Source organism: Platalea leucorodia (genome assembly GCF_965183815.1).
Source record: "Platalea leucorodia genome assembly, chromosome: 4".
Classification (NCBI taxonomy): domain Eukaryota; kingdom Metazoa; phylum Chordata; class Aves; order Pelecaniformes; family Threskiornithidae; genus Platalea; species Platalea leucorodia.
Genome location: NC_138826.1, coordinates 125975153 through 126002348, shown reverse-complemented (window position 1 = coordinate 126002348; position 27196 = coordinate 125975153). Strand labels below are relative to the sequence as shown.

At 46.8% G+C, this 27196-nt stretch overlaps 1 protein-coding gene across 1 annotated transcript in view; it reads right to left on the bottom strand.

Annotated features, from left to right (window-relative positions):
- Positions 1-27196, bottom strand: part of LOC309589755 (uncharacterized protein) — a gene marked incomplete at both ends in the record, with an annotated part of 100974 nt that overhangs the window by 50490 nt on the left and 23288 nt on the right. Inside the window, 30 exons of the mRNA XM_082310235.1 lie at positions 112-153; positions 1647-1682; positions 1808-1843; positions 2523-2594; positions 2873-2917; positions 3470-3505; positions 4396-4476; positions 5594-5629; positions 6464-6523; positions 7355-7426; positions 8669-8701; positions 10068-10103; positions 13881-13916; positions 14115-14174; positions 14759-14830; positions 16173-16226; positions 16393-16419; positions 17099-17185; positions 17302-17370; positions 18103-18147; positions 19358-19384; positions 19486-19566; positions 19855-19929; positions 21114-21245; positions 21719-21909; positions 22224-22367; positions 23771-23894; positions 25104-25243; positions 25580-25783; positions 25936-26082. Coding sequence (XP_082166361.1) covers positions 112-153; positions 1647-1682; positions 1808-1843; positions 2523-2594; positions 2873-2917; positions 3470-3505; positions 4396-4476; positions 5594-5629; positions 6464-6523; positions 7355-7426; positions 8669-8701; positions 10068-10103; positions 13881-13916; positions 14115-14174; positions 14759-14830; positions 16173-16226; positions 16393-16419; positions 17099-17185; positions 17302-17370; positions 18103-18147; positions 19358-19384; positions 19486-19566; positions 19855-19929; positions 21114-21245; positions 21719-21909; positions 22224-22367; positions 23771-23894; positions 25104-25243; positions 25580-25783; positions 25936-26082 — 2300 coding nt within the window. The remainder of the gene's footprint in view (positions 1-111; positions 154-1646; positions 1683-1807; positions 1844-2522; positions 2595-2872; positions 2918-3469; positions 3506-4395; positions 4477-5593; positions 5630-6463; positions 6524-7354; positions 7427-8668; positions 8702-10067; positions 10104-13880; positions 13917-14114; positions 14175-14758; positions 14831-16172; positions 16227-16392; positions 16420-17098; positions 17186-17301; positions 17371-18102; positions 18148-19357; positions 19385-19485; positions 19567-19854; positions 19930-21113; positions 21246-21718; positions 21910-22223; positions 22368-23770; positions 23895-25103; positions 25244-25579; positions 25784-25935; positions 26083-27196) is intronic.

Here is a 27196-nt window from a genome sequence, read left to right as displayed (position 1 = left end):
ATTCACATAATTAAATTTGGAGCAACTCTGCTCTTCACTTGAAACATGCTGCTTAAATAAGCACATATTCAGCTTCAACACACAGCTTCTCCAGCAAGGAGGAGATCTTACCTTGTTGCCTTTCAGGGTGATGGTGTTCTCCAGAGAAGACATCTGCAAAAAAATGGAAGAAACCTTGCTCACAAAGTGAATGATGATATCTTTGACAGAAGCTCTCACCTCCATGTGTCTTTTATCCCCATTAGCCCTTATCCATGGGCACAGAGCCATCTGCTTTCTCCCAAAACAGCCAGCAACCTAAACCTGCTATGTTTGAACTCAAACCAACAGGGAGCTGGTACAGCATTTTTGCTCTCCCAGGTAAGAGATTCAGGGTTGCTGTGATGCTGGTGTCACCATCTGCATTTCCAGTGAAGTCCCTCTCAAAGGGAACTGGGGTCACACAGATACCACTTCCCTGCTGCTCAGGACATTGCTTGGGTCCTTCTCTGACATGGGCATTTAGTGGGATATTTGAGTAGCCGGTTGGGTAACTGCATGAGTGAGAACAAGCCTTTTGAACCCTAAGACCACCTGCCTGGGTGATGGAGTGAGATGGTTATGCATTAGCAGAGGAGGATCTTGCCATACCCTGGAGCAATAAGGCTCTTCCCAGTTTTGAAGGGAACAGGGGGTGCTTTATATCCCCATGTCCCTCTCCCAAACATACCAGAGTCCAAGTAGTGCAGAACAAACAAGAGAGAAGTGCACAGGATCCCCAGTCGATAACATCTGAAAATAGGGCTGGAACCACAAAATGGGGTGGTTTCAAACAGGATGTTGGTAGGGTTGGGAGCAGAGAGCTGTGATATATGGAGAGGGGCATCCATCACCAGAAGGCAATGACTCCTTGCTCCTGGCTTGTCCTGAGTTCCGAAGTTGGCAGAAACCACTGTTTCGTACAGGAATAATACTGCTGAAGGTGGTTGGTAGCATTTTGCCCACTTTGAAGCAGCCTCTTACTCAGATCCTGCCAATGCCTCATCCCTAGGGATGGAAGGTAGTGTCTAGCACAGCTCTCCCAAGAGGCTGTGGCTCCCAGTCCTAAGGCAGTGGCTCGGTTTTGCACTGGCGTCGCTTTACCTCCACTGAAGCCAACGGGGTGAAAAAAATGCCTCCTCCTTGCACATTCATGTACTGAAACACTTTCCTGATCACCTAAATGACCCTTCAAAATCTCTTCCAGCCTCATTTTGATGAACCTGGCTTGAGTTGCTCGCTATTCATCTGACCCAACTTGATGTTAGGCCTCTTTTATCCAAAGGAAAACTCCATGCAAAGGCACAGGAAAGTCCTGAGCATGAGTCATCCCGTCTGCCTAAGCACCTTTCCTAGAAGGCATCCATCTGTCTGCCTTGACTATAGAAGGAGCCCAGATGCCCTGATTACACAACAGGTAGTGATTAAAGGTATCAGATGAGTTCACAGCTAGCTTTTAGTCTCTTCTGTGTCACAGTCTTCTTGCATCACCAATAACAAGCCATTTGGGGTGGGATTCATGCATATACCTGCAATGTGTCCTCTGTGGTACCCAGGATTAATGATAAATCTCAATATATCCCTTCCCCGAAAAAATGTGTAAGACAACAGAATTAGGCATTACTCACAATGCTTCCAGGAGTCCCAGGCAGCCCAGGCTCACCCTATGAAGATACAACACCACCATACCCCCACCCCCAAAAAAATAGTGAGTGGTGCAATTCAACATTTTAGTCCCCAAAGAGACTCTCTGTCATGCAAGGTTATAAATGGGAATATGCAAACCTACAGATTCGCCCTTGTCTCCCTTCTCTCCAGTGATTCCCTAGGAGGTGGAGAGGGAGGCAGGATGAGAAAAAGCCACATTAGGGAAGGGGGTCTCAGCAGTCTCCCCTCTTCTTGCTAGCTCAGCATCTGATGGACTAACAAGCCCGTCTTTGAGCAGCTGAGCTAATGAAATCTGGATTTCAACATCTCTCCTGTGGAGCAGTTCTCTGATATTTAATAAGGGGTGAGATTATTAGCCTCTTCCTCAGTGGGCAGGCTCATTAGGGGCCTTCCCCTAGTCAGCTGCTCAGTTTCACAAAGTTTGTAGAAACACCATGTCTTTGAGACCTCTGACAATGTAGCCAATCAGTGTTTTCCAAAGTTATTACAGGGAGACCGGGCAGACGGAGCGTAAGTGCATCATTTCCCTTCATCACCAGACTGAGACAGTGTTAAGCGTTTCGCTTCCAGCAGCGTGGGGCTGGGGAAGTTTTTGCACACTCAGAAACCCCCAGTGCACAGTCCTGCTATCTAATTTGTGCTCTAGCTAATCAAATAAGAAGGGAGAAACAGCCCTAATCTTCCCTTTGAAGAGGAGACCCCCTCCCGAGGAAAGAGGGAGGGAGCTTTCTATGCCTCGCAGGCTGTAAGGCAGAAAAAAATATGGTTGTTTCTTTTATTGGCATTGCACTACCCCAAGTCCTCCCTCTCAACTGCTCCTTTAGGGATTGCCTTACATCCTTTCCAGGTTGTCCTATATCGCCTTTTATCCCCTGCTCTCCAGGCCGTCCTGGGAGTCCAGGCGGACCCTGCAAGAAAAGATTCAGAGAAGCAATCAGAAATTATTTTTGAGCACATCCAGCAGCTCAAAAAAGTAAAAACAGGAAAAATGCTACCCCTCTATGATTTTTCACGCAGGAAAGAAATACTTGCACATGGATGTTTCTAAGTGGGGACTCTCCTTGGGCTGGAGAAGGGAGTCCTCCCCTCCTGCCCAGACCAGGGGTGCCTGGGCAGCAGCAGAGCAGCCTCCCCTCATGCCCCACCACTCACCTGGGCAGAAAATTATAATAATAACAATTATTACCCTGATTCCTCTCTCTCCTGGTTCTCCAGGGACACCAGCTTCTCCCTAAAAGAGAGGAGTAGGACCTTCTATAAGCTTTTTTGGCCTTTCTTTTTCAGCCTTTAGCTTTGGAAGACAAAACCAAAGCTAAAATAAGAGAAAGAAAAGCCAAGGGCAAGATGAAGAGAATCCTTCGTAGTCTCATCTAATCTAAGGACAAATAAACAGGAAATAAAATGAGGAGGGGTCAGCTTCAAAACTGATCAAAGGGTGTTGTTTGCCAGCTGCTGTTTAGCTAACCTGTGCAATGCCTTGCCCAGGGAGTTTGAGGGTGTTAAAGGTTTATGTGGGGTGACTAAATTCATGGAAGCAAAATCTACCAAGAGCTATCAAACCCATGAGACACCACCTCTTACACAGGACATCCTGCTTTTGCGTTGTTCCCAGGACCTCCAGGGAAGTTGGTCACTCTTGGAGGTGAGATGCTGGGATGGGTGGACCTTCACCCTAACTCAGTGCAGCCCTTCTACGCTGCTGTACCCAGAGCTCCAGCGGCGAGCAGCCTGCTGTGTTTGGTACCTATGTAACTCTGGAAGGTGTGGGCTCCCCATGGATTACCTTGGTCCCAGAGGTGCCTTTCTTCCCTGGTTCTCCCTACAACACAAGGCAAAAGTGCTAGGTTATATTTCCACCTGTGACCAAGTTTTTTACCCTAATTTCCTATACGGGTTAAGAGCCCTTATTTTGAAATCACTGGTGACTCTGAAGTCAGGGGTGTTGGGCAGCAGTGCCTCAGCATCGGAAACACGGCTGCATCTCTTTTTTCAAGCCTTCCCTTGGTGATCCTATTCCACTTGATGTCCAGGGATCAACTCAGCCCTTTGAACTAAAGAAAAGTCTTCACTGACTGTGGTTAGGAGAGGCTTTCCTGAAGCCAGTTGTGATGCTTCTCTGAGGGGCCACCTTGTTTGATTGTAACAGGGAACTATTACACCCTAAAACCAAAATCAAGCCCTTCAGAGCTGGTGTGGCTGCGCACCATGCTAGTTCCCTGCACGTCAGACAGATGTGACTCGATGATGAATGAGTATGATGTTGAATAAAAAGAAAGAAATGCTGTGTCCAGGCAGTGTAACACAAAGATCATGGTGCCATGCACTTGTTCTACGTGGACCAAGGGTAAAGAGTACTGCCCCAAAACATAGCCTAAAGCGTGCCCTAATGACAATCTGCAAAGGATCTACCTCCTTGCTTGCAATGAAACAGCGGACAGAGCAAATGAGAAGTTAGATCCCTTGATGAGCAAACCATCATGCCTAATTAAAGGTGGTTTGTCCAGTCTCATTTGTTGCCCACTGTTGTGCTGAGACCTGTCTCTTCCCCAACTAGGCTTGTATAAGATGCATGTTTCTGACTGGTCTCATCTTGTCACTTGTTCTTACTTGCTACTGCAAGGGCATAACGTGGAGTCCCTAGCTTGGTACAGAGCGGCATACCAAGGGGTTCAGCATGACCATCTGACTGGATTGTTAACTTCTACTTACATCTTTACCGCTTAGTCCGGTCTTGCCTGGTTTCCCAGGTAATCCTGGTTCACCTTTCTCTCCCTTCAGACCTATATCCCCCTAAAGAAAACAAGACTGTTGTTACATTCCTCTGCTGTATTTCATAGTCCTCACATTTTAGACGTTGCGGGGCATATTCAGACAGCATGCCAGGCGCCATGGCCATGCAATTGCTTCCACACTCCTGGCTGAAGCCTGGGCTCAGAGCATCCACCCTGCACTAGGAAGGGCTGTGCTTATAGTGTTTGCTTAGTGGGCTAGGCTGGAAAGCATCCATCTCTAATGTAATCCATCCAGATTCCACAATCAGCATTACCAGACACTGCAGGACAGACTCTTCTGAGGTTCTCCACCTCCATGAAGCTTTGCAGCTCAAATGAGGTGGCCCATTAGCAGAGACCCAGGAGATGGGTTGCAGTCTTGAGAGCACGGTGTGGACACAGGGTCAGTTCCCCATCCACGTTTAAACTTCTATTCCCATGTAAAATCAGTTGAGTTCTCGTGGATGGGTACTTACACATCTGCTCTGCTTGATGTTTGTACAACAGAGACCTTCCTCATCACTCAATCACCTCACCACGCCTTCTCCCAACTCAAAATACCTCTTGCTGCCTTCTCCACTTTGCAACTGCATTAACACATCTTGTTAACACATCCTGTCTTGGATGCATCTCATTTATCTCTTTTGACATCCAATTTCTCCATGCCCGTGAAGCTGATCCAGCCTAAATAATCCATTCACTGGGCTATGTATCATGCTGTAACATTTCCCAAATCCATATGCTCCCTTCAGCCAAGGCTGGGGAGCAATGCTGTTTGAGAAATGTACGCAGCAAGACAGATTCACTGAACAAACACCACATTTGGGATGTTTTCCAGACCTCTCGACCAGTTTTGAACCTTTGCTAGGAGGAATCCTACAAGCCAGGATTTGCAGATTTTTTTATGGCCTCATTAAAGATGCAAGAGCATCTTTTAATTGTTTTTCTAGGCAGGGCTCTGTGTGTCATATGGAGACTCCAGGAAAGCAGAATTTGTTCAGACCTTTCATCTTTTGGACACTCCCCATGTTTCGACACCAGCCCCATGGCAAAGATAAAACCCCACTGACTCAAGGTGCTTTGGGTGACATGGACACCGGTCATGAGACAATGCTTTACACGTTGCATAGACTCACCTTCTGACCTGGTTTGCCAGACAAACCTACATTTCCCTGCAGAAATACAGACCATTAGTCACATGGCAAGAATGATACAGGTAGAATAATTTCAAGTGAGGGTCCTCTGTTGTATCTAAAGGGTGTAAATCCCAGACTCAGTGTTGCAAAGCTGCTCTTTGATTGCAGGTATTAGCAGCTGAAACAGTGTAGAGAAGGAGAAAACTGATGGTGTCCTAAGAGAAGAGGGGCTGCTGTAGGCACACACTGCCTAGATGCATCTGTCTTCCCTACTTTTGAAGCCATTAATACTTTGGTGAGTAGCTTAGACAGAGGGGTGGGGACCTCAAAGATGTTAGGTTTTGCAAGTTTTTGCTGGTTTAAAATGAAAGGGACTATTAATATCCTCATAGGAGAGAACATAAAGGCATTAACCCCACCCTTACTAGACATCAGTGAGCTCATGCAGGAGCCACCTGAAGCTTGCACCTGCACAAAAGTCAGGAAGATAAAGGTCAAGTTCACTTTCAGGACACAAAGCTATTGGAAATGGGGCTTCCTTGGCTTTGCTGTTCACAGAATTGCCAGTTGAGCATTGATCATCTGTGCTTTCTTCCAGACTCATGAGCAATCCTCTCTCTGCATTTCAGAGGAGCCCTCCCTTTGCATCTGACTGTGGAAGACAGTACTAACTACCCCATCACCCGAGACCCCCACGGGATCACCAACCGCAGGGTGACAGCCCAGCTCCTTGTCACCAGTATTAATTTCCTCAGGGTGAAGGCCAGAAAATTCACATGCATGGAGGTGACAGAGAGATTTTGTCTCTGAACCTCCTGATTTGCCTCCTTAGCCCTCCCCTTTCCACATCCAGCGTATTGCCCCACTCACCCTATCGCCTGGATCTCCCTTTAGCCCAGGTTGACCAGGAATACCGAAACCTGGACTTCCCTGCAAAAATCAATGATGATGCATGTCTCAGTGTAAGGCTTGGGAAGTTTTTCTTCTCTGTAACTCTATGTGTGACAGAGATACAGCTAGGGCTAAACCCTGTGGTGGTACTACTTCCCAGTTTGCCCTTATGGCCGCCACATTGTCCCTCTGCCCTCCTAACAACACTCCTTGCCACCTCAGAGAGATGTTATTGTGGAGAGCCAACTTTTACTAGAGTGTTATTTGCAGAACCCAGGACGTGCCTCGGTTTCCCCATCCCAATCTTGCAGATCCTGGCTGCAGTTCTTCCATTGCCACGCACAAGTTGTGGTGGCATGACCCTGCTCCACACATTATCTCACTCTTGGGAACATGTCCTATGCCATGCTCGCTGTTAGCCGTCTCCGCCCTACCACCATTTTGCAGCCCCCTCAAGGGTCACCCTGCTTCCCATCCTTGCTATAATTGATGGAAGTTAGTTGCCAATGCTCTGTTTGGTGCTAAGCAAGATACAGAGGGAGATACAGTGTCCTGCCAGCGCAGCTTCCAAGCTCAAGACATAAATCTCCACATCTGAAGCTAGCAGGAAAGGACAGAGCAGATCCTAGGCATTTTCATCAACCATGGGCAGCTGGGTGAGCAGAGCATTGGTAGCTCTGCATCTCTCACTGACTTCCTTTCAGTGGACTTTTGACTTCTCCATGTGACAACGCTCCCCTTGGCTTACAGCACATGGGTGCTCCTTGTTAGCAAGAGGAATTCCATCTGCCTCAGAGCTTCCTTTATGGACACAAACAAAATAAACCCTTCTGCCCATAAAGGATGCGCCAAGAAAAGCAAGTACCTTACCTTCTCTCCTTTGTCTCCTTGTATTCCTTTGTCTCCTTGTGGTCCCAGGGCTCCTGTTGGTCCAATATCTCCCTGTGAATAAAGACATCCCCAAAACTAATAATATCATGCAGGAAAACAAGCCCTGTTCATGTGGCTCCCTAGAGCTGCCTTTTGCACTTTCAGTACACTCAAAACCATTCCCTTGCCAAATCCACCCATCCATCGTCCATCTCTGGGCTTACACTTAAGCTTTCTTGGCGGTACCTGGCCTTCTGCCATACAAAACCCATCACAGTAGTTACACCCTCTCCAGCCGCACAACCTGTATACTGTAAAGCACCATGTGTACATTTATAGTGGTATAAGCAGGATAAAATTCAGGTCCTAGGTCACGACTTAAATGCAGCCAGCCTAAAAGAAGAGACATTTTTGCTAAGCGATGTTAAGCACTCTGGACAGCAAGACGGATGAAGGGAGTTGGCTCCAACATCCAAGCCCAGTGAAAAGGACAGACCTCATTGTCTCTAAGGGGTGAGGGAGGTATGAAGCACTGTAGGGTATTTTATGAATGCCAGCCGTCAAAAAGCCAAGAGAAGTTACCCCCGCAGTAAATACTCCTTACAAGGATAAGGGAGATCTTCTGTTTCTCTGTGGATTGGCAATAAGCTATCAAGGATAAAAAAAAATTAAGATATTCCAGACCATGCCCCACCACGAGGCCTCTGCAAGAGTGAACTATACCCACCTTCCTATAAAACACATATACAACATGGACAGCATAGTCAGGGAACAGCTCTGTCTCAGAGATCTCCCTGGTTTGAGAAATTCAAATTCATCCACTCACAGAGAGGACAAACACTGGGTCAGGGACCCAGAGAGGTGGGGAAATCTCCATCTGTGGAGATGCTCAGCACACAAGGTCCTGAGCAACCCGACCCAGCTTTGAAGTTGGCTCTGTTTTGAGCAGAAGGTGGGACTAGAGACCTCCAGAAGACCCTTCCAGCCTCAGCTGTGCCTTGATTTTATGTCAATGCCTCCCTTGGCTGGAAAGTAGCTTCTGTGAGTGCTTCAGTGATCTCTACCTTCTAAAACTAGCACATAGAAATCCTAAATTTTCCCACGGTCTGGTGCTAGAAAGAGAATGACAGGCACAAAATGTTAATAAAAGCAAAAGAAATATCAGCAGGGCAAGACTATTGCTACTTTTCCAACCTCTCCTCTCCAGTCAATCACAAGGGAGAAATGATTCAGATGGTGAAACATGGTCCAGCCCTCACTTCTTCAGGCAAAGATCTCATCTAAGTTTCAAGCAGTGCTAATTAATGGACTTACCCTGACACCTTTCTTGCCTGGAGGTCCCAAAACCTGAGGATAAAAGGAAATCACAGAAACGCTCTCTTATTTGGGAAAAAAGATATCCCTTTCAAAGGAGGGTCTATTCATGTTACCTTTTCCAAAGCAAGAGAATCTCAGCCTTGTTATGGGATAGGAAACCCATCACCTGCACTGGGTCATAAAAGGCTAGAAAGGGCTACAAGCCAAATCCCAAACCCAGCGAAGCTTGTGAAGGAATCCCACCAATTTCAGTAGGTTTTAGCTCCAGGCATGGGACTGAACAAACACTCACATGCAAGGGGTAATTGGCAGACAGCTGCTCTAGCCTTTGCTAACACACACCAAGGACCAACCTTTGGACAGCCATGAACCTTAATGACTGTACTATGACCCTGCAGAGCAGCCCCGAGCTGGGTTTAGGGACTACAGAGCTGTCTTCCTACCTTGTGTCTCCAACACAATTCTGTCAGCGTTGCTAGGAAAGAAAGCTAAGGTACCCTGCTCATTCAAGCATCCTCCAGGACACATCAGTCTGTCCTGGTGGTGGGTCTCAGTCCTTAATGCAACCTCCAGCTGCTCCCACAGCCCTTGCAGCAATGCTGAGGAGCATGCAGAGGTGGCCACCACCAAGGTTTCTCCTTAAAGCTGCCCTAGCATTTGGAGGAACATGAAGAGGAGGCTGTAGGAGCCCTGTTTCCACATGGGAATGAGGCAAATGAGACCCATCAGCAACTCCTCTTCAGCAGGGACCAGCACAACCCCATTGTGAATGGGGAGCTTGAGTGAGGGACAAGCCTGGAGCACAGGGCTTCAGTGGTGGGAAGGCTTTATCCTTATGTTTTCTGCACAGCAGTGAAGCTTCTTTGAGGAGCCAGTGGGCAACTGTGGTGCAGGGCTGGGAATACAAGTGGAGCAAGAGAGCAGAAGACATAGTTGTCTGGAGGGTCAAGGAAAAGGTCCATTAGTTTCTTCCTGCAGTTCAGTGGACACATCTCTCTTGGTCCTTGGTCTACTGGCACCGCTGCATAGCTATAGCACAAGAAGGGCTGTAATCCACTCATAGTTACCCCCATAGCTGGAGCACCTGGAAATCCTGGGTTCCCCTGCAAGGCAAGGGAACATAAAATGAACAATCTGGGGCAATGAAAAATTTCTTTTCATTGTTCTCCCCATCCATTCCTTACATCAGCTCAAAACTCATTTCAGAAGCACAAGAGCAAAACAGAGAGGAGACACTGAGCGCAAGTGCTTCCCTGGTGGCTTCATCTCTGCATAAGCCCCCCACAAACACACTCAACTGTGCTTGCAAGAGCTGCACACATGGCACAAGCTCGGGAAAGTCAAAAACCTTCACCTGAGCCAGTCAAACATGTTGTTCTCTTACTGTTTGACTTACTTGGTCTCCCTTCTGCCCTGGAGGTCCTGGGAGTCCCTGTAAGACATCAAAAGAGAATTTCCACTGGACTGAAAACAGATTCAGCACTTTTGATCCCTGCTGTAGTGAGAAGCTCCCAGCCAGGGGGAAAGAGGGAAGGAGGAAGCTCTTCAGCCCAATTTTTCAGTAACTACAAGACAGCTCTGCCAAACAGCTATAAGAGCTTTTGGGTGAGAGATGGAAACCCCCATGTCTATCTCTAGCACACCTGGTTGCCATCCGCCAGGAGACCAAGCTCTTGTCCCAGGTAAAGCTATCAAAGATGGGCTTTTGCAAGCAAGAAAAGGCATGAAGACATCCATGAGATGCAGGGGAGCTACTAGACCAGTTCAGCGTTTTGCCTAACCCAGCCCCAGGGCTCTGCTCAGAGCTGGAACCTGCAAGTGCATGTACCCGCTGTGCTTGCAGGGCCTTGCTCCTGCAAGGTGCACTGGCTCGAGGAAGACTGATAGCCTGTTTTCATTTTTCACTACCGTAGCTACTCTTCGGAAAAAATGTCGCCATCTCTTTTGATCTTTGAGGTTATAATCAAATGTATGTGCAGAACAAGTGCAGCTGGGGGAGCTGTAAAAACAGCAAACCTGAAATACGGCTCAATAAAAGCAACCTGTGAATACTCAGTATGGACTGGCGAAGAGTATTCAAGGTTTGTCAGTGTTTGCTAGCCGCAGACTGTCCCAGGGATTTACCATTGGTGCAAGGTCTACCCCATGCACGAGAGCTCCTTCAGTAGCAGTGAACTCCTGAACCTCGTGGTTACATGGCCCAGTTACACCTGACCAGACTGGGAGAAGCCTTTGGGGGGGACTTCAATTTCCCTCCCTCTGGATCTCCAACCAGATACCTCAACTGCTCTGTCCTGAGCCTGAAAACAGAGCCAGCGCTTCTCCCCCTCCTACTCTGTGCTCCAGCGCTGACCAGTCTCACCTTTTCCCCTTTAACACCACCTTGCCCTTTGTTACCCTGGAAAACAGAAGATGCTTTAGTTAAGACAAGGCTCCACTGCCAGAGCAGGATGAGCCTGGAGGCTCGCACGCTGCAGAAGGGCACGCTGAGCGTGTTCCCTCCACCAGAGATTACGAAAGCAGGGGGAAAAGCAAATAAAAAATAATAATAAAAAATTTTTACATATATGTCATATATATAGTATATAGTATATGTTATATGTCCATGCATTTATATATTGTATATTGCATATTAATTACCTGTATAGTATCTATAACATATTAAGATATCTTGTATAATCAAATATATTACTACATATACTTTATATATAATGCCTAATATTAAACTGCATGCATATTTTAATATATAGTTACTGTATAGTTATATCATAATCATCTTCTATATAAGATACATATATTACTCTATGTATAAATTGCGTGTCCAAAGAAGGGCAATGAAGTTGGTGAAGGGTCTAGAGAACAAGTCTTATGAGGAGCAGCTGAGGGAGCTGGGGGGGCTCAGCCTGGAGAAGAGGAGGCTGAGGGGAGCCCTCATCGCTCTCTGCAACGGCCTGAAAGGAGGCTGGAGCCGGGGGGGTCGGTCTCTGCTCCCCAGGAACAAGCGATGGGACGAGAGGGAACGGCCTCAAGCTGCGCCAGGGCAGGGTTGGGTTGGGCATTGGGAAAAACTTCTTCCCCCAAAGGGCTGTCAGGGCCTGGCCCAGGCTGCCCGGGGCAGGGGCTGAGTCCCCATCCCTGGGGGGATTTAAAAGACGGGGAGATGTGGTGCTCGAGGACATGGTTTAGTGGTGGGCTTGGCAGTGCTGGGTTATCGGTTGGACTCGGTGATCTTAAGGGTCTTTTCCAACCTTAACGATTCTGTGATTCTATGATATATGGACTATCCTGAGCTTGATCAGACTGTTTCCTTCCAAGGAGCTTGAGAGCTGAAGATGAGACAGTCTCTTGGAAAAGTTGAGCATAGATATGTGCAGGTCTGGGGTTGCAGGGTGGGCTCAGGCTTAGCTCAGAGGCTGAGCATAACCAAGAGGAGCAAGGTGAGATACTGGTCCCACAGTTACTGTGGGTTCTATATTTACATACTGTTTTTTATCTTAACCTTTAAAACTTCATTCTGATTTGATTAATTTAGAGGCACACCCTTGGCCCAATCAGTTCTTCTTCCCCAGGTGGTCCTGGTTCACCCTAAATGAAAATGAGCAGCTGTGATTGCCTCCTGCACCTTCTGCTGTCATCTCAGAAAGAGCTCATGAGCAACGTCAACAGTCACCTCACCAGGGAGCACCCTGCCAAATTTTGCTTTTTCTCCCCATTGCTTTGCATGGGCAGTCCATGAAACACCCATCACAGACCAGTATTTGTGTGGATCAGGACTGGGCAATTCAAGGAGGTCTTTGCTCTTGCGAAGAGCAAGACATGAGCAGCAAACTGGCTGTTAGCACTTGCAAAGACTTTACAGATTTAAGATCCTCTTCTATTTTATGAAATAAAAAAGCACCACTGCGAAGGGAAGCAAACTCCTTTGTTTCGGGCCGAATGAAACATTTCCTTGGATATTATTTTTTCCTTCATTTTCCACCTCTCTTGGAAGGATGAAAATATTTTATTTTGGGGTCAACATGGACATTTTTTGAGCTTAACGGACATGAAATAAATCAGTAACTTGGATCCATTTGGCCATCAGCAGTAACTCAAAGAGTATATCCTGAGGTACCTGAAGAAGGGGGCATGCAGAGAGCCATACAACCCAGTCCTAAGTGGTTGCTCCTCCAAGAGCCATAACAACCTGGGACCATGCTGAGTTGCCTTACGTACCACCTAAACCCACGCCTGGCACTCCCCGTACCAGGGAAATTCAGATTTCCTGAGTCTTTCTCTGATGTCAAACTTCAACATGAGCTCAAGCCAGGTCCTTCAGGAAGAGGCAAACATCCACTCAGACCTGAATTGAGAGGCATTTCTCCTGGCTCAGCAGAAAGTCTCCTTCCTCCTATAGCAATCACCCCTGTACATGCCAAGATCAGCTGATTCCTCCTGCATCCGCAGCTTTCTAGGTATTTTGTCACATGGAGAAGCCCTGGAGTTGAACTCCCACACCTCCATGAGTAGTAAGAGCTGGGAGAAAATCTTCCTGCCTGCCATGAGTCCCTTCCTGACCAGTCCTTGCCATGCATCGTCTTCCCTGGGTTCATGGCAGAGTTGCCAGATTCGGACTGGAGCTACACTTGTCCAGTCCCGTTCCTCTGGCAGCACCAGGACACCAAAATCTTTCCTCCCTATGACCCCAGGCTCTTAAGCAAGGTGAGAGAATTGGTCAAGTCAAGGTTTCCTTTTCCCCCAACAGTTGGAAAAAGATGGGCACTTCCAGAAGAAAACCCAAACTTCAGGATGGGCTGTATCACTTCTCACAGGGCTGGGCTTTCTCCAGTGAAAATACGGGAATGAATCTGGGCCTAGATGGTTCGGAGGAAGGTGTCCAAAACGCAGATGTGAGACAATCTGCTCCTTACATCTTCCTCCCAAAACACATTTAACATGAACTACTACAGTTCTGCAGAGTCTCACTGGCCACAAAAATACCATTTATTATTTTATTAAAATATCACATCTTGCTACCATTCCAGGTCTCTGCAGCACCCTGCAGCAATGACTTCCACAGTGACTGCTGATGTGTAAAATTATTCCCTTTCATTGCTTTTGAGTAAGGAATCAACATTCCCACATCCGATGATGATGGTTAGAGCTAGATGCTTTCCTTGGCACCCGAGTACCAGGCACAGGGACTCAGGTTCAGCATTTCAGTACCCACCTTTGGTCCCGGTACTCCTGGAGGTCCCATCACCCCCTGAAAAAAACAGACAAAACAGTGAAAGCTCAAACTTTAAAACTCAATGTCTTCCCTTCTCTGACCCTTTCCATTTCTAACTACAGGATGCAGTCTCCAAGGAAAACGTAGAAAAGAGGTCTTGGAGGAGACTTTAGAGACACTGAGCCCTCCAAAGGGTCTTTAGCTGCAAATCTCACCGCAAAATTGCCAACCCACCTGCTCTCCTTCTTCCCCCTTTGGGCCAACAGTGCCAGGAATGCCAGTTCCTGCCATCCCCTGCAAGGTAAGCACAGCATCGCTCTCAAGAAAGCCAATCCCCAAAATTGCAGAGCATGATATATGTCCTATCTAGATATCTGGTTCAGAGCTCTGCTCTTAGCCATCCTGCAAAGCAGGAGGGGAAAAATTTGCTCTGTAACCATTCGGCTAAGACATATGTCTAGCCAGCAACCTTCAGGCAAGGTGCAAACAATGACTTGAAGGAGAGAATTAAAACCTGGCTTCTATGGGTGTTTTAAGTGACCATGTGAAGCAGGGTGGGGGATTCAGTGAAGCAGCCCCACCCAGGGCTTGGGCTGTGTTTGGGAGAAAACACTGCTCCTGACAGCAGGAACTGAGATCTTCCACTGGGTGGAAACACGAGGACTGTGAGAAAAACAAGGGCTTGGATGGAGATGGAGCATCTATTCTACCATGCACCATCTCAAACCTGTAGAAGCAGGGAGCGGAGGAGAATGGGGTAAAATCCCAACATGCCTCCACTTTATTTGTACTGTCTACCCTGCTATTACTTTGTCTCAGCTATTCTCAGCTCCCCCTTGGGCTGATGGATCCCGTAAGCATCTGATATGAGTAATGACCTTTTCTCCCCTTGGTCCAGGCAGTCCGGGAACACCATCTAGCCCTACAGGGCCTGGCAAGCCAGGTTTCCCCTGAAAAGGAAGGTACATCATCAAATCTTCTTCTTCTAAACTGTTTGTTACCAATCATACTAAAGAAAAGGGTTATTTTTAAGTCTGCAGAGACACAAGCAGAGAAATGTATATCCTGATGTGCCCAGTTCCTTTGCAACTGAGGATTTCTAGAGGTGTTTATGTATTCCCAAATTTCCTTTTTCCCACAAATAAGCTATAGATCACTGGTTTTACTCAGTAAGGGAAAATAAATACGTGTTTGCTTGTTACATGGGAAGACAGAGGCTGGGTATCTGTGTTGATTTGGGAGTGGCTGCCTTCTCCAGTGGCTCTTCATGGCTGTGTTGCTGTAAGCTTGACCATAGTAATGATGCTGCTGGTGTAGAAATGGTGAATGCTGACATATGAAAAAGGCTGGTCTATGGAATACAGCTCTGCAGTACGGCAAAGGTAACAAAAAAAGCACCCATATATAATGATGGACAGTAACAGGCACCTTGGGAAGGATGCAAGAACAGGACATACATACAGTTCCTGAGTAATCTTTTGGGTTTCATTCGTTTGTAATGAAGGGAATTCCCAAACCAAATGTGGTTTCTTTTATTCCTAGTAGTCCTCCATGGAGTTTTTTTCTTATCTCCCCTTGAACTCAAACTTCCTACACCCCAAACATCCTTGTGGGACTTCTGTGAAGAACCACCTCTTGTTTGCCTTGAATCTGCTGCCAGCTCGGTCCATTTGCCATTCCACACTTCTGATCCACCTTCTTGCCCTCTTCTGGACCTGCCCTAGCTCTTCTCCATCCTTCTGCAACCAGGGGGTGGGATGTAGGAAGGAGCAGGGTTACACTCAGCTGCTCCATGGGTGGTGGAGACAGTGGGGGCTCGAGGGTGAATCACCATTGCTTTGGAGTAGCCTTCATCAGGCGATATTTGTTATCATCTGCCAACATGACTGACTACACCACAGAGTTTATCATCATGGTGAGCACAGTGATGGATGCACTTCTCACAGCTTTGCTCTGTGCCGTGACAAAGAGCATGCCCTTGCTTTTGGCAAAACGAAAGGCTGTTATCTCATGTCTTTACTGGGTTTCTAACATTTCCCTTTTGGCAATTCCTGAGTGACGGGTCAACAGGATGAAGCTGACAAAGTGAGAAATGCTTAATTGGCCCTGCTTAATCTGCCAGCCCTCATCAGTGGAGTGAAGCATCCCGAAGTGGCAACTGATGAGAACTGGCAGTAGACATTGTCCTTCTACAACCACTCCAGGTGGCAGAGGGCATCCCAAAGGCAACAGCCCTTTCCCACTGTGGCTGGCAGCTCTTCCTCAGTAACTGGCCATCGGTGGACCACTCACCGGCTCTCCCACACCTCCTCTGTCACCCTTGAGGCCGTTCCTCCCGCGAGGGCCCTGCATGAAGCACAGGACAGTCTTACTGTGTGTCCCAGCAGTCCTTTTGGGTCTAGATGGACATCTGGTAAGTATGGAAACCAGAGCCTATTGGGCAGCTTAGAAATAATTAAAAAAAAAGGCTTCTTGTCACATGCAAAAGTGAAAGCCAATCTCAGGTACTTACCCTGATGCCTGAATCCCCAGGTTCACCCTGAAACACAAAAGACAAGGAGAATTACCATGGAGTTGTAATTTAGAGAGGGGGTCCCCTCTAAACTTAGTCCCAGCAAGAAGCTCCTGCAGGCTGACAAGTCCAGAGACCAAAACTCCCACCCCCAAGGGAACACAGAGCTTTAGTAGAGGTGTCTGATATCTTGCATGCTCCAGAAACCTCAACCTGCAAAATCTGGTGATAACCCTCCCTTAGGGTAGAGGAGAGGAATTTAGGTCTCTTGATCTCAGCTGAGACTTTTTGACCCACCCTCAGTGCAAGGAGGCATTTGGTGGCAACCATCAGTCTGGTTTTGGCTGTGCACAGCACAAGTGACCGTGGGTATTTCACTCCAGCCACCACACAACCTTCCTAGGGACCTGGAGCTGGAAAAGTCTTAGTGGCCACTGAATCTGGTCACGTCAGACAAGGCTGACTGTAACCTTTTCAAGCTTCATCATCGATTCCTGCTGTGTTGAACAGCAGGGCCCTGATGATGGGAACGTTTTGCAGAGTTCCTCCTTTTATGCCTCAATGGGAGAATCCGATGACGGAGAGAAGAAATGTGTGTTCCCAGGGCCCTTGAATGAACAGAGTATCCAGGGACCCTGGACTATGCTGGGTCTCCTCTTTCTGTAGTACAACATCACAGAACCACGCTTCAGATAACCATGCTCACCTTGATGGAGATCCCTGGTGGCCCCTGTGGCCCTGGTAAACCTGGTGGTCCTGCTACCCCAGGAACCCCCGGCTGCCCTTTCTGTCCCTGCAACAATGAAGAGCAGGAGAGGGAGGGACGTGGGCTTTCTCCCAGCTCCCTTTGCTTCTCTGCCAGCCCTTGAGAGGCTGGAGGGTCCACCACACCTGGGGTATGATACTCACAGGGGGCCCAGGCTGTCCATTTTGTCCAGGAATCACCTCCACTCCTCCTAGGACATAGCCTGGTTCGCCCTGCACACAAGGGGAGGAAGACTTGTGCTTAGCTGCGTTGGAAGGTCCAGGTGCAATCAGGCAGTTTCATAATTTAGGGGCAATTTCATGATCAGTATAAACGACTTTAAAACCAAACAGCTCCTCCCTATGTTGCAAACCCAAACTCCCTGCTTGCAACAACCCTTTTGCAGAGGTACCAGAAACCACATAGCCATGACATGAGCTCTGCTTACTGGCATGGCAGAAAATGAATCCCAGGGAATAAAAGGAGGTTGGCTTTCAGCAGAATCTGCTCCCTGATCCGTAGCCATACAGACAGCTCAGGTGGATGCAAGGAAGGAGGAGGAACGTGCATCAGTGGATGGGGGAAGGACAAGACAACTGCTCCTGGGATCTGCCCACAACTGATCTTGAAGCCTTACCTTATTGTGTCCTAAATGTAGGCAAACAGGCTTGGAAACTCAGAAAGGCAAAATGACCCAACCAAGCAATACCTCCTTCTGCAAATAACCAACTGAAATGTGCCAAGGGCCTATGATAAGGATGGACCACTTTTCTCCATAAAGACGTTAGATTCCTCCTAGCAAAGCTGAAGGACAACTCCCCAAGCTGAAGACTAGCAGTGTAGGGCTAGTTACATAATAGCTTAGAAGTTCATATTCACCAAAGGTCACTGTACAAATGCTTAGAAATTAGAAATCAGAGCAATACAATGGCTTTTGCCCAATGAAACCCAGGAATGAAACTCACTCTGTCTCCTTTTGGCCCTGCTGGTCCGGGATAGCCAGGAGATCCCTGGAATTAAAAATAAATCCTGCGGCATTAAACAGCAAAGCACCTGCAAGACCATCATTGTGGGATGTTCAAGTTACAGGCCTGTCTCCAATAAAATTTCGTTCACTTTTAATGTGGTCATGAAAATAGGTTCCTAGAAGTGGATTTTGGTCCCAACATTGATGAGAAATATATGTGTCACCCGTGGGGTGTGTTATATGTCCCTCTCTAGTGATGGGTACATGTAGGATGGACACCTGATGTAGTGACAGTGTAGTACATTCAAGCACCACGGGAAGCTGTGAGGAATGAGGGGTTGCTGCTTCTTTAATCCACCAGGAGAAGGCAAAGGAGTCAGAAGGAGCTTTCAGTGGCTGCAGTTGTTTGTGTTGGACCCCTGTGATCCATGCAAACCACGGCTCACAAATGGCACAACCCTTGTTATAGGTGCTACCTCATCACAGACACTGGCAGTTTGACCCAGATGCCCAAACATGGGGGTCCTGGGATATCTGAGATATCCCCAGGTACTCAAGGCACAGGGCTGGCAGACATGATGCAGGATTTATGGGAGAACCTGTGTTCTTCTGGAGCATCAGCTGGAGGATCAGGTCCCTCAGCTGCTCCTCACCAGCCTTGTTCTCCAGACCCTTCACCAGCTTCGTTGTCCTTCTCTGGCCATGCTCCAGCACCTCCATGTCCTTCTTGGAGTGAGGGGCCCAACACTGAACACAGGATTCGAGGTGCGGCCTCACCAGTGCAGACTACAGAGGGACGATCACCTCCCTGCTCCTGCTGGCCACACCATTCCTGATACAAGCCAGGATGTTATTGGCTTTCTTGGCCACCTGGGCACACTGCTGGCTCATATTCAGCTGGCTGTTGACCAATAACCCCAGGTCCTTTTCCAAATATCTATCTATCTATCTATCTATCTATCTATCTATCTATCTATCTATCTATGCCTGAAGGCAGAGTTCATAGCCCTTGGCCTTTTACTGGACAGCTCTGGTTCATGGAGGGTTACTTGGCTAGAAATGTGCCCATGTTGTATTGCATTATTTGCCAGATCTCTGAACAGAAGGAAACCTAGTTGGATCTATTTGGTGATAGCAATAGCCCCTCATAAAGGCAAAATGGGTCACTTGGTTCTCCTGTCCTGCTCAGCTTGAAAAACACAGCTTTAGGGTCCCACTGTATTGATGATCCTTGCTGCATTCAAAATACTTACAGTATCACCTTGGATGCCAGGGAGACCCTGCAAAACAGGAAAGAGAGAGAGAGAGAGAGATTTGAGAACCATGATCACTTTTCTCTTAAATGGCACTTTGACAAGGTTTTTTTAAAACAAATACTTACCATGAGTCCAGGGGGACCAGGAGGACCTGTCCGCCCTGGTCTGCCCGGCAGCCCAGGAATGCCGTCCTTCCCAGGCAGACCCTGAATATATGGAAAGTAACAGCATGCAAGTTATGGTCCCAGACCTGCAAACCCAAACAGCTTCACGCAGCACCAGTCTTCTGTACCGCTTGAGGGAATCCCCAATTGCCAGCATACACACACATGCGTCGGTTCCCTTTTGCCTGATTTGCAAAGCTAGCATGGAGCAGGATATATCAAAACACCAACATAAAAGATCCAAAGATGATTCTTTGCTAGATCTCTTCCTTGGTTCTAATCATTTAGTTGCAAATTAATTGAGTGGATGGTTCATGCTGGTGGACTCACCCTCTCTCCTTTCTCTCCCTTTGTAGAGAAGCTGTATGGGTCGTAGCCTCCATAAGCTGGTGAGCCCCTGAAGCTCTTGAAAGGAAAAAGAAAATAGAACAAAAGATAATGAAATTATTGTCTGCCAAAGGATGGCAAATAAACCCAAACCAGAGTGACCATGCAATACAGACTAGCACACCTCTCGGCTTATGCAACAGAAGAAAGAAGCAACGTTGACCATCCAGGAGACTCGTTCATATCCTCAGACTATTTAAAGCCCCTTGGAGATCATGCATTTTTTATCATGTCTCTGGCCTCTGTCTTGAAATTGGGAGAACAGGATGGAGAACACAGAGTTGTGTGAGGACAAAATGCAGTCAGGGAGTGTATTGATGCCTCATGAAGTCTTGGCCCATGTTATATCTACAGTTCAGGATCTTCTTTTTGGCTCCGACAGACTCTAAATATTCTTGGTTACATATCTGCAAGACTTCAGGGTAGTGTCAATGCAATTCTCCCTCATGGGAGAAAACGTGGAAAGGATTTTGGCAGAGGTGAAATAAAGACCCTTATTCAACCATCCATGGACCACAGTCATCTCACCTAATTTTAGACTGCCATAGCATAAACATCACCATCTGAGCTATTCTGCCAGTGTGGACACCTACCTATGAACTGAAGCATGACCAGACTTTGCTGACCGCACTGACTAGCTGTCCACCAACTACTATGGAGACTCTCATTTTCTCCACTGAAGCCAACAGAGACTGTTCAGACTTGCTAGCTACAGCCACATCAGTAAACTCACTAGACCAGCATGTGGGCTCTGGGGCTGTCCTACTGTTCTTCATGTCCTCTGGCTTTCTGCTTGGTAGGAGGAGTGGGTAGATTTGCCTCCTGACATTTTTATTGCTGAAGTAAGGAGCAGTAGCAGCTCGGTGGTCTGTTCAGTGGCTCACATGGAGTCTAGAGCTATCTGAGATGCCACAGAACATCTGGGACATCTGCACGGGGCTGGCAGATATTAAGCAGGATCTATGGAAGACCTGTATTTCATTGGTCTGCTCGGAAGGAGCACAGGAGACTGCTGCATTTCCCATGCTGAAGTGGTAGCTTCTAGGAGGACCTCCCCAAACATGGACATGGTTTCCAAAGTTAAAGGTCTTGACACTGATATAACTCCACTGCACACCACACAGGTATGAGAAGTGACCTGATCAGACCAGTGATTAATGTTTCTTTGAAATATAATCCCCTGAACAGATACTAATTCTCACCTTTAAACACCAGGGACCACAAGTCTCCTCTCCTTTTTGGATATGTGGTTCAGCTGATGATGGCTCAGGGATGTGTGGCTTGCTCTCTGTGTCACCAAATGGCAATTGCTTGTTGGCTTCCTGTCTGGCAACCTACAGCATGGAGTTTGGCTTACATTAGTGATCCTCCAGGCCTTGGAACCAGACATCAAACACCAACCTTCAAGAGGTCTCAAGAGGTCGCTGCACTTTTATATCACCAACCTTTTCATTGAAACAGCCATAAAATATCACTGTTGGAGATACTCTGCAGATGAGCTCACATCCATACCAATGACCCAATGACCAGAGTTAGAAAAGGGCAATGAGTTTATAATACATTCAAGTGCTCTGCCCCTACAGTGGCTTTATGCAACAAAACTTTCAAAGCTTCTGGCTTCCCCAGTTCCACTCCCTTGATTTCAAAGATTTTGTTCCTTATCTCTAGGGATGGACAGTAAGTGAGGTCAGGTCCTAAATCTGTTCTGACTTTGCTTTGAAACTTTGCTCAGAGAAGAAGATTGACCTTGTGCACGACCTGCGCCAAGCAAGCTGGCTTATATTCAAAGGGCTGTGAAGCAGCTCACCTCCCCGGATGGTAGCTGGGCCCCTGAAGGCTGAAGGTCAGAACAAATGACTTCTATCAGCTCTCGGAGGATCTGGGGGAAGTCATCGAACGTGCTGACATAGAAAACGTTCTGGAGGTTCTGCTGCAGCAAGATGCTGTTGAGCTCAATGGGATCAGCTCCTGAGACACCCACAGCAATGAGGCGGATCCCTGAAACACATCGCTCACTCAACGGGAGCAAAAATGTTTGAGACGAGAGTTTCCAAACCCTTCATCACAATCATCTTCCTGTTAATAACCTCTGCTGGGACTAGGTACTCCAGTAGCCACACGAAAACTCATCTGGAGCACCATGTCTGAGTTATAGCAAACTGGGACACTCAAGCAGGAACAGAAAGAAGAAAACACGAAGAAGTGAAGAAAGCCAACTCAAAGTGCACACATGACATAACGTACCACCCTCAACCCCCTGGAAATTCATGGAGAACCATGGCCTCAGGGAAACGTAACAGGGCAACTCTTACCCAAAGCATGGGCTATTCTGGCTGGTGGCAACACATCATCCTGGGATCGCCCATCAGTCATGAGGACCAGGACATGAGGAAATTCTGGTCTCATCCCTCTGGAGGACTGAAATATCTCCTTTAGCATGTAGGCTAAACCACGACCTGGGCAAACATGGAGAGGGATGGTGTAAATCTGCCTGTTAGGTCTGCAGGTGGGGACTGTGGGTCTCCTTCCACAGATGGAGAAAAAAGGGCATTCAGTGTGGCCCCATAAATGGATAGTAGCCCCTAGCATGGGGCAACGGCTTTGGAGGGAAGACAGTAGTAAATCAGATAGGCTGAAGTCATTCAGGCTGAATCGAGCAGATAGTCTTGGAAAGGAAAAAAAATAATTTCAGGAGATTTGAAGCATTTTCCGTGCATTTTAGGAAAAAAAAACCCACAGAATTCTCATTTCCAAACTTCTTTAGAAAGACCAGGAAAGTTTCACAAAGACCTCTCTCCCAAAACTGAAATGGTTAAGAAGCCCCAAAACAGTATGGAAAGACTCCTATGAAGGGTAAAATTTGACACAACTTCCATAAAAAGAAAGATTAGAGGCAAGGTTAACTAGAAATTTGCAATCTGACTGGTGTCACACCTGCTTTCCCTAACCAGTCCCATCGAACTTCTTGTATTTTGATCAGCCCCATTTTTCTGTGTTCCTGAGCCAGGACAAGGTATATAAGCCTTCAATTAACATATAGGGGTGCCTCAAGGCTTCCCTTTATATTGACTGATGGGAATACATTTAGGTATTTACATATTAGGGCGATTTAAATATTATATATTATATATATATATATATCTCATATATATATATATGATATAATATTACATATTAGGGCGATTTAAAAAGGGTAAAGTTAAAACTAACTACCTTCAATTTAATATTTCTTCTCATGTACCTTCAGGGAACCAGGTATACCCTACTGTCCTGATGGGAACAAGTAGGTGGAAAGTGCTGTCTGTCTCTGAGCTTTTTAACTACATAAGAGAAGTGTCTGAATTTCCAAGATGCTGAGCTAATGAAGAGCTGTGTTATTTGTACAACAGAGGTGAACAAGGACATTTACGTGATGACACACCATGAAAATAGGACGGGGCGCATTGTTTTGTTGTGAGGGTAACAAGACAATAATTGTTGGAATTTGCTGATTAAAACGTGCATACAGTGGGCAATAAGGATGCTTCAGCATCAGCTATCCTTACCTAATGTTTATGGGCTTTGTCTCCAAGCCAGGTATACAAACCTCCCTCAAGTGCAAGCAAGGTTATAAAATAATGAAAAGAAACCCAGTAATAAAACTAGGACATGGATAAAGGACACCAGGCTAGTTGGAAAGACCATCCCTGGAAATAAAACTAAATTCAATCCTCTGTTCTCCAATTTCGAATAACTTTGGGCCATAACTTTCTAACCAGGTCAATGGGTTCAAAACACTCAGACAAATGCTGGCCTTGGTCTCCAGCCTCTGTCTTGGTCCAGAAGGTCCACCCCATGTGTGCAGCGCACCCATACGCACCCGTTTTTGTGTTGCCTCCAGCATAGCTCAGTCCCTTGATGGCTTTCAGGGCACTGTTGCGGTCCTGGTGCTGGTTGAAGTGGAAGGCTGCCCTGGGCTCCTCGCTGTATTGAGCAACAGCAACCTGCCAAAGAAAAGGGGGTTAAAAACCGTGGAGGGCTCAGGCACACAGCAAATGTGCCATCACTCAATAAACTGCCTTGAGCTAGATAATACACCTAGTTGCAGTGCAACAGGAGTGGAAAGAGGTTGTGTTTCTTGCAGACTAAAAGTAGGCACAAAAATGGCTGTCAGGTTGGCAGGCACATAGGGCACAATCCATATGCTTAAGCATAGGCAAGGTACTCTTTCAGACTTTCTAGGGCATCAGAGATTTCTGCACAGGCTGGTGGATCCAGCACAGGACTGATGGGAGACCTGTGCACTTTAGGCAGCTCGTGGTTGGGTGGGAGCACCTCCTGCTGCAGCAGCTCCCACGGCAGCTCCCCTCCCTCCTGAATGAAACCCTTGATCTCCATTGAGTACAAAAGGAGGCCAGCTACTCAGCTCATACTATATCCATCTAAATCAAAATGTCTTCATTTCCCCAGAATTATTTGTTGCCCCAGGGTAACTTCATCATGTGCCTACACCTTCAAGACTACCTGTAAGTAAAGAATGCAAGAAGCTCCCCATTTCCTGATCAACTGAAAGTAAGCAGGTCACCCTTTCAAAGGGCTAGTTCAGATATTACATTAATTAATGAAAGAAAATTATCTAAAATAGAAGAAATTATTATTATTATTATTATTTCCAAAAGACATTATCTACTGAGTCTTCCAGTTGGCTTTGCTGAGTGGGTGCTTAATGCTGTAGGCTTCATTTGCCCTTGAGGTGTTTCACAGCATGGCCTGGGGATCTGGTCCTCTGCTTGTCTGGAGGATGCAGATGCTGGTGTGTGCTGCATCTCCTGTCTAGGCCCCCACCTGCATTCTCCACCCATTGGCAGTCTGGATGCAGGCAGAAACGGGGTCCTAGAGGGGGACCCACACCTGACACATCCCTGAGCTCCATAACCTAGACAGCATTTCAGTAGGTCTGGGATTTGCTTTATTCCTGATGACTCGCTCTTGGAAAAATAACCAAGAAATGGAAATATATCCAAAGGAGTAGGCTGAAATTTAGGAGACTTTTATTCATGTCTTTGTTGGACACACACATGTCTTTAGGCAAAACACTTAACCTTTCTGAGCCACAACATGTGTGTGAGCAGACTGCTGTCATTGCAGGGGTGAGCAAAAGGTGAACACCTGGAAAGAAAACACCTTTAGGAAACAGAATAACAAAATCTTGCCTGTGTCCCTTCAGGTCCAATCTTAGGGAAATAGGAAATGATCCGGAAGAGGAAATCCTTCACTTTATTGAAATTGCTCTGGCCAATACTCGAGGACTCGTCCACCAGGAACCCAATGTCTGCTTTGAACTTGCCGCAGACTGCAGAGGAAAGAGAGGATCTCCGTAAGCTTGGGGGTCCTAAAGCAGAAGCACGTTTCTTTGTGTTCAGAGCAACAAAACAAACCCAAGCACAAACACCTCTTGCGATGCCAAGTGTCGGCGAGTGAGCAGGCAGCACCTTCACCCACAGGGTAGTGCTGAGAGCTTCGCTGCATTTTATGGGGTTTGTGTCTTCCCCTTCCCTGACATTGTCCACTCTCACTACTCAATGAATAAAGACTAGTTTTGGCTCCTGAGATCGCAGAAGGCCATGGTTCTTGCTGGTTTTGACCTACTGCTACATTGTCATCAAATCACACATGGATACACACTCACTTGGCCCAAGGGGAGTTGTCAGCAGTGCAGACACTACAGCGGTCGATAGTGGGGTCTCTGGCGTTGGTGGTAGCTTTGTGGTGGTGGCCAGTGGAAGAGGAGTAGTCCCCACATTGCTAGGAGATATGGATGGGGATCTCATCGTATCCAGTTTTGCAGAAGTCACTGGAGCGATCGGCACAGGTGAATCTGTGTGGGGTCCCACTGTAAGAGGCAAACAAAAAAAGGTGTTTGTTAAACCTTTTAGTTATGATGCCTCTACCTAGCAAAGCATCAGAAGGGTAGAGAAGCCAAGAAATTAGCCGCAGTAGCAGTTACGTAGGTAAAACTGCAACATAAGACTCCAGCCTTCATACCTGTTTGCCCAAGGAGTGTTGTCGCTGGTCCCTCCGTACCTCCAAAGACCGGTCTTATAGAAAACACATACATTTCTTTCGCTCTCAGTCCTGTCACTCGGTATGATCTAGAAGCTGCTGATAACAGTTCCTGGGAAAGATCAGAAGCTGTGGAAAAGGAAGAAACATGCATTGACTGGGAGCCAGAGAAACTCAGAATAACTCCCATGTCTGAAGCATCGCATCTTCTAATGACACCACCTTTGGCAAACAGGAGCTTGGGGATGAGACGAGTCCTGGGCTTCGGAGCGGAGGCTCTTGGTAAGATGTGTTTGCAAACTGCAATGGTCAGGTCCTAAACCAGATGAAATAAGGTTGGTTGTGTCTGACAAGGGCGTTCTTGAGTACATGAACAGGAAAAGAAAATGGGAATTTGTACAAATGTTTAGAGAGAGCATTTGGTCCGGGTGGCGTCCGAGGCCAAGCTCTGTGATAGACCAATGGTTTGCAGCGGTTAGCCTGTATTGAAACAGGATTATTTTTTGTTAATGAATGGAAAGTTTGCTGAAAAATAAAATCAAACTTACTTGAGAAATTTGGTCGCATACAATAGATAGTTTTGATCTAAAACAATGATAGGAAAAATCTGGGAAAATGTCATAATAATGTTTTGACACTTTATAAGTGGCTTATTTTGGAAATACTGAATGATGAGTTTTGGTGCTGTTCAAAGTGAAACTTGCACCTTTTCATTCTGAAATAGCATTTTCTCTTTAAAAAAATTAAAAAAGCTTAGTTTCTATGGAAAGAAATTAAATTGGTGTAAATAATCTGTTTCATTTTCATTAGATGTTCTCAATTACCCCCAAAAAATGTTGGAAGGGAGGTTTTGCTCCTTTTAAAAAAAAAATCCCTCTTGCAGTTTGATTCAAACTCTTCTACTCCTCTCCCTTTGGGTAGGCAAGTCAAAATAATAAGAATTGGTTTAGATGCCATGCTACCTTCTCTGAAGAGATTCGCTGTAGGAAACACCAGCTGACAGCTTTGCTGAAACACAGACCTATGGGAGCCCACCACCACCCATCCAGCCTGCCTAGACCCCCAAATGGGCAAGTTTAGCTACTTTTCCTTTTGCAGCCATGCCGTTGTGTAGCCCTAAACCCCTTTGTTTCACATAACGCCTCTTTCACACAATGAGAAACAGTGTATGGTTACCACACTCGTACTCTGGGACAGTAAGAAGACTCTGATGGTGGACTGAGGTGGGAGATACCTGGATCAT